This window comes from Rana temporaria, chromosome 1, assembly GCF_905171775.1.
Source record: "Rana temporaria chromosome 1, aRanTem1.1, whole genome shotgun sequence".
Lineage (NCBI taxonomy): Eukaryota > Metazoa > Chordata > Amphibia > Anura > Ranidae > Rana > Rana temporaria.
This window is the reverse complement of record NC_053489.1, coordinates 641306595-641314240: the sequence shown is the minus strand read 5'-3', so window position 1 is coordinate 641314240 and position 7646 is coordinate 641306595. Positions and strand designations below refer to the sequence as shown.

At 44.8% G+C, this 7646-nt stretch overlaps 1 gene segment (V, D, J or C); it reads left to right on the top strand.

The window, feature by feature from the left end:
• The first annotated feature begins 6948 nt into the window (after positions 1-6948).
• LOC120924506 lies at positions 6949-7646 on the top strand. The segment is given in 2 exon segments: positions 6949-7108; positions 7226-7646. Coding segments are annotated over 2 exon segments (357 nt in total).

Sequence of the window (7646 nt, the reverse complement as noted above, 5' to 3'; positions counted from 1 at the left end):
TGCCCTCTTTCAGCAGGGATGGCACTATGCCTTCCTTAAATGACTGATTTATAAGCTGCGTGATGGGAGGCGCCAGAATTTTGGCGCATTCCTTCAGCAGCTTGGTGGGAATGATGTCATTGGGTGCTGTGCTGTTCCGCAACGCACCAATGATATTTTTGGTGGTATCGATGGAGATGGGTTCCAGAGTGAACTTAGTTGATTGTAGAAGGTTTCTGTTGGTGTTTTGTAGTTGATTGAAGAGGGGGCTGAGGGGGGTATTATTTTGCAGAATACTTATCCGGATTCTTTCGATTTTGTCGATGAAGAAATCCGATAGTTCATTACAGAACTCTTGGGTGTCTGAATTGGGGACTTCAAGACATCCCGGATTCATGGTCTGGGTGACCATCTTGAATAGTTCTCGGGGGCGGTTCATGGCGCTGTTAATCGTCATAGAAAAATGATGTTTCTTTGCTTTGAAGATTTCTTTATGATATTGTGTTGTTATTGCCTTGTAGATGATGAGGTGATCTTCTGAAGGGCTTCTTTTCCAGGCGGCTTCCGCCCTTCTGCGCTCTTGCTTCAGTAGGGACAGCTGGTTGTTGAACCAGCCGGACTTTTTTTTCCGGATGCGGACTTTGCGTTTCGGTGCTACTAAGTCGGCTGATTGTAGCAGAGCTGCATTTATGGCATCCAGTGTATCTGAGGCTGTTAACTGAGGATGAATAGTTTCGATTCGGTTTCCCAAGGTAGATTTGAAGAGTTCCGAATGGAGCTTCTTCTGAGATCTAGCCCAGTGTATTGTCACCGGCTTGGGTGCTTTTATAACTGGTGGAATTTTGGAAATTATGAAACTAATTGCATGGTGGTCTGTCCATGGCAAAGGTTCATTTCCCAAAATGTTTATTTTCAGATTTTGTCTGAAAATTAGGTCGAGTGTGTGACCTGAAGCATGCGTGGGTCCGCATATAAGTTGCTGTAGTCCTAACCCTTCCAGGTGGTCGATGCAGGCGTCCGCAATGGGATCCTGTGAGGAGTTGGCCCACAGATTGAAGTCCCCGAGCAGCAAAAGATGTTTGCTGTTAAGGGTATAAGTGGATATGAACTCCGTTAATGATGGTAGAAGCTGCGATTTTGGCCCAGGTGGCCTATAGCAGAGGAGAATGTGAACAGTCTCCTGGGGGTTAGTTTGAAGTTGAAGAGTAAGGGTTTCCATAAATGGAAGAGGATTTTGAAGGACCGGCTTAGTGATTGCAATCTGAAACTTATGGATCACCGCCAGGCCTCCTCCTCTTTGCCCTATTCTGTTTTCCGTTATAATGCGATAATTTTCTGGCACCAATTCTCCAAGAATGGTGTTGCAGTCGTCTGAAAGCCAGCTTTCTGTGATAAAGAGGCAGTCTAGATCGTTTTGTAGTAAGAAATCGTGGATTTCTGATCGGTGTTTTACTGCCGATCTTGTGTTGATCAAAGCACATGATATGTGCTTGAGCTGGGTTAAATGGTTGAAATTTTTGATGGTCGATCGTTGATCGAATCTCAAAAGTTGGTCTATTTTTAAGGCCTTTTTGGTGACGGCTGGTAATACTGTTGCGAATTGTCTCAGACCCCAAATCGTTTCTGCAGAGTATCGCAGTTTAACCATTGTTGCCAGTCACCGGGGGGGGGGATTAATTGCAATAGAGGGAAGATTCGCTGAATCCTCTCGCTTGGCCTTGGTCCAGAGGAAGGCAAAAAAAACCTGGCAGTGCTAAGCCAATTTGCTGCCGCAGGGAAAAAAATTCCTTCCTGATCCCTGAAAGGCGATCGGATGAGACCCTGGATCAAGTACTGTTTGGAATGGGGGGAAGGGGGGGAAGAAGGGTGTCACTGTAGCTGAGGAGTACCAAGATGGCCGCCGACCGGGCCACAGGCCTCAGGTTTGGGGGCTGTTTGGCTTGGTGGGTATGAGCTGGTTGTTAATCCAGGGGAGGATGGTATCCTCCAGGGATAGGGGGATGATCCCTGACAATTCCAGGAAAATTTCCAGGCTGTCAGTGCTCCTTTTTGCGGCGCACCGCTAGGCCGCGGCTGAAGCCGCGGTCTTTCCTAATTGCGGCGGTCGCGAATAAGGCCTGATCTGGCGCGGATGCGGGAAAAAGCCGCAGATCGCCAGAAAAAAGCGCTGCTATGCGCGGCGGGTGGCCGGGGTGATTATGGATGACTGATTGGGGTGCATGCGGCTCTAAGAGAAGGTAAACAGCCGCAATTTGGATCGCTGGAGTGGCTGTCCTGAAAAGGACGGTCACTAGCGATTCCTTTACATTACAGTCCTAATTTGCATCACACTCCCTCCATATACATCACAGTACCCACAGTCCACCCCTTTACACAGTGCCACTCTTTTCAATGCATCCCCCACACCCTTTACATATAAAGTTGCCCCTTTACATGACAGCCATCCTTTACATTACAGTACCCCCCTTGATAAAGCAGTATCCCTTCATAGCACAGTGCCAAATTTTACATTACCGCTATTTCCAGCAATTAAATAAATAAATAAAAAAAAAACATTTGAATAAGGGGGGGGGGGGGGGTGGAGTGCCGTTACGGCCGCTATTTTTGCCCGATGATACATATTAAACTATGAATAAGCGGGGGGGGATCCGTTTACGGGTGGGGAAATTAGCCGCTGATGCCGCCGTATTAATAATACTGCTGCAGGCATGGATGGCACAGCTCAGCTTACCTGTTCCACCAGGCGCACTGAGCTCGAGAGTCCCGACGTCACTTCCTGTTCTTCCTGTGACGTCGGGACTAGCAGCAGAGAGACGGGCGGGTGCACACAGAAAGTGTGAACCCGCCCAGCCATAATAACAGTACAGTCCATCACGCCGGAAGCAAGTGGCGCGATGGAGAACGCCACAAAGGCGTTTTTTTGTGCCAATGTAGCGCCTCGTCTGCAATCCCGTGATTGCACAGACGTGGCGCTACACCCACTGGACTGTGCCCGGCGCCCGGCGCTCGGACACAGTGCAGCTAAGGACCTTTTTTGGAAAAAAAAATTCCTTAAAGGGCCATGTTTAAATAAAACATTTTTTTTTTTTTTTTTAGATTTTTCTTTTTTTTTTACTGACTGGGGGAGGGGGGGCGGCGCCCGGGCGCCCTCTATGGACGGGCCGACACTGCGTCTAGTCTATTTATAAAAAAATTATTGTATGAATGTCAGAAGTATTTGTGCAATTTGAACAAAATGTCACTGTAATCTTTCTAAGTGGTTAATGCCTGTGTTATCAGCTCCATCTGGTGGACTAATGCAGTACAGTTTTTTTTGGTTGATAATATACCCAATTTTGGCCACTAGATCAAGCTCATTTTTAGAAGTCTCCTTTTAAAACATTCATTGTACAAATGTCAGAAGCAATAATGCAAGCTAAACAAAATGTCACTGTAATTTTCCTAAGAGATTATCATCAGCTCCATTTAGTGATCAAAATGTGATATATTTTCACATTGAGGACTTTGAAAAAAATACCACATTGTGTTCCCTAAATGGAGCCGACAATACAGGTATTAATCTCTTAAAAAACAATTGGTGATATTTCATGCAGCTATCATGCAGGCTTTCGACATTGTTGCAATGAATATTTTAAAAATAGATATATTTAAGTTAAAGGGGTTGTAAACCCTCCTGTTTTTTATTTTTCCACCTTAAAGCGTGGGTTACACGGGAATACGTTTTTTTTTTATATGCATCTGCCGCTCCTCACATAGTTAATAGGGTACTCACGTGTCCTTATTTCCTAGCCCCCCGCAATGTCATTCTGCCGCAAAAGAGAATTTATAAAAATAATTGCTGGACGCTTCCATCTTGCTTGTGGGCACTCTGAAGCCCACAAGCAAATCCTTCCGGGATTCGGTGAATGCTGATGTCCCAGCATTCACCGCTCTATCCCGCACATGTGCAGTGTTGAAGGCGAGCGGCACCGTCAACACTACACAGTTGCCATCACAACTGTAATGTGTAATGGCGTTTTTACCTGTTTTCCATCAGTTAAAATGGCGGAATTGTATCCGCCCTCGTCACATTACCGGCTTCAAGAGTCATGTGACGTGTAAAATCACGCGAGAGTGCTTCTGGTGGGCTAGAGAATCGTCTCCTGGGCAGCGTCACGCTGTGCTCCCAGGAGACATTGCAGCCAAAGCGACACACCCACTCCCGCGGGAGCCAAACCAGGAAGTGCCTGGTTCAGAAGAGATAAAAAAGGTATGGAATTGATTTAAATTTTATTGGACAGCGAACTTTCAATACAGACACTGAGCCTGTGTGTTTAACGCTGACTTTCAAATTAGGGTAAACGTCCGCTTTAATGCATCCTATGCATTAAGGTGAAAATACTTCTGTCAGTCACAGGCCTATCAGTCCCGCGTCGAGAAAGCTCTCTTCCTCTGCCCAGGGTTCTCGGCTATTGATTGGCTCCCGCTGCTGTCAATCAAATCCAATGATGTGGGCTCCGGAGGAGGGTCTGAGTCCTGCATTGGCGGCTATAGCCGCGGAATACTGGACTCGGGAGTGCACCAGCAAGGTGACCCCCCTTGGAAGAGGGCTTCCCAGAGGGGGTTTTCTGATGCAGAGAGGAGCTGAGAGAGAACCGCCGAGGCTTCACAGATGTTGCTGTTCGGGGCCACTCTGTGCAAAACAAACTGTGGTGGTAAGTATAACATGTTTGTTATTTTTTTTGTTTATAAATCGAACCTTTACAATCACTTTAACCTGTCAGCCAAGAGTCACTGATAAAAAAAAAACAGCCCTGTAAAGAAGCATATGTACACCGACCAGGGGCAGACTGACCATTCGGGCACTAGGGGACACTCTGAGGGCCCCATGCCACTAGGGGGCCCCATCAGGGTTGCCAGCCTCATTAAAACCAGGGACAGTATGTAAAAATCTGTGTTTTTAAAAAAATCCCAAGATTATAGCTGCCCCGCCTCTCCAGTACCTTTTCAGTGTGTGTATGTGTATTCTGTGTGTGTATACTGTGTGTCTGTGTGTGTATACTGTGTGTGTATATTGTGTGTCTGTGTGTGTATACTGTGTGTGTATACTGTATGTTTGTGTGTGTGTATACTGTGTGGCCCCATAATCTATTGCCCAGGGGCCCCATAGTCTCCTATTGCCCGGGGGCCCCATGAGTTGTCAGTCCGCCCCTGACTCTGACCTTTCTGGTGGATGAGTCTTAAAATTCCACCCCATTACTGCAATATTCAGATGCGTTGGATGAATAGGCTGATGCCTGTATTCAGATGTATTTGAATTAGTCAGATGGTCCAAATACTTGCTACCCCTGCCATACACATTGGTTCCTCCCTCCAGATTGCATGCCCTGTAAGGAAATATGGGATGGTGTAAAGAACCACTATGTGCAACAGGGGGAGCAAGAATTACCAACATCAAGAATTGTGTGAATAATTTCAGCAGCCAAACAGCAGTGAAACAATAAAGTTTCAAGATATGGACCGACAGAAAGGTAAGTATATGGGGGTGGGCGCATTGTGGTGCGGCGGCAATAACACACACAGTCCCGGGTGCAATGTAAAGAACATTACTTATACTCCAGGATACTGATCTCCTACGGTTGGGTTGTACCCACAGGTTCATTTACTTATCTAGTGGATTTCATTATTTATTTTTAAGTTTATGTTGAGGTTTGCACCTATCATTCACATATTGTTTATCAGCTCAAGACTAACTGCATACCCTGTGCCAGCTGTTTTATTATCATTACCTGTGGACTGGGATAGTCTATATCCTACCAATCAATTTTTTGCATTTATCAACACTTGTCTAACCTAGTCAGTGGTTAGCCCACCTTTAATGAGGACTCCTTGCTGTCCTTCAGGTAGACTTTTTCTGTAGCACTACCCCTGTCCCCACGGGTTAGGCTTAGGTTGAGCCTGCTGTGGGCTTTTACCCCTTTAGACTCCTTGGTCAATCAAGGGTAGGCAGCGCCACTACCCCCATTTTATTTTTGTTTTCAATGTAAATTATGTTACTGATTGTTTGTTAGAACCTTAAACAGTAATTTCACATCCCATTATTACAATGAATAATCCCACCTATATATACTAAAAGTACACTATAGATTACATTTAAATGACTCAAGTGGGACAAGTACAGGACATTGATAAATACCCCTATGTCATCTCTGATGTTTTATTTGTAATAATCGTGTACAATCACAATATATGATCACAGTATTATTCTGATAAACCTGTCAAATCATATCAATCAATTCCTATCCATAAAATGTTTTCCTTTTCTGTGAAGTCAGTCCTTAGTCGTATATACTTTAGGTAGGTGATTGGTGTGCTAAAAATATTCACAAAAAGAAAAATAATTTATATGTAGCTGAGTTCCACTGGAGTGTTTTTAGCACAGATCACTGAGATTACCCATAAGACACTGCCGGCATGACTCCTAGAGGCAGAGGCATGATGTGATTTGTAGTTTCCCCACAGCTGGAGGGCCGAGGATGCCTACCCCTGAGCTACAAGATTGTTGCCATAGGAGACAGAGGTCCTACCTATACAGAAGTATAGCTGTCTATCTATAGAAGTCTTGGAGTCTGCCAATTAACATTGCATCTAGCTAAGGGTGTCATGGCCCCAATCCTCTCTGCCACAGTTTTGTTTAAGAGACAATAAATCTCTTTGCTTTCAAAAAAGTGTCTGGCGCCCACATGTTCATCTTGCATTACACCCATGCCCTGTAAATCACTCTACACAGAATGATGTCAGCTCTCCTTAACTCTGGAGGAAACTATTAGGCCTAAAGGGGCCCAGGACTTTGCTACATATATAGGTAGGTGATTGGAGTGTCATGAAAATATACACAAAAAGAGAAATGATTTATCATTTAGATGAGTTCTACTGGAGTGTTTCTATCACAGATCACTGATCTGAGAATTCTAATTTCCATCTCCCCGGTATTTGCATACACAGTGTGTGGGGGGAACACCTCCCCTGTCACTCTCTCTATATATCTCATTGTACAGGAGACGTCTTCTAGTTTGGATCTGACCCTCCAGAAACATCAAGATGATTTCTCCCAGTTATCTGCTGGCTGTCATCTTCATTTCTATTCAGGGTGAGAGATGAGGCTCCTTCCATCATCCTCTGCACATACATCTATACATTGTACAATAAATACACACATCAGGATTGATAGGAAATCAATAATCAATATGTCTCTTCCCATCCTCAGGATCCTGTGGAGAGATTGTGATGACTCAGACTCCGGATTCTAGCTCTGTGTCCCCGGGACAGACAGTCACCATCACATGTACTTCTAGTGCTAGCACTGGGTACTCCATAGCCTGGTACCAACAGAAGCCCCAACAACCTCCAAAGCTTCTTATAGCAGCTGCCAGCACTCGGCAATCCGGAATCCCGGACAGGTTCAGTGGATCAGGATATGGATCTAAATTCACATTAACAATTAATGGAGCGACTAAAGAGGATGATGGAAAATATTACTGTCAGCAGTATTATGAGTTCCCTCTCACACAGTGATACAGAGCCGTACAAAAACCTCCTTCCTCTTTTATAAAGAAACACAATCACAGATGTCATCACTGGAACATTCATGTGAATAAATCTAATAAATGGATTGTTATTGTTAGTAA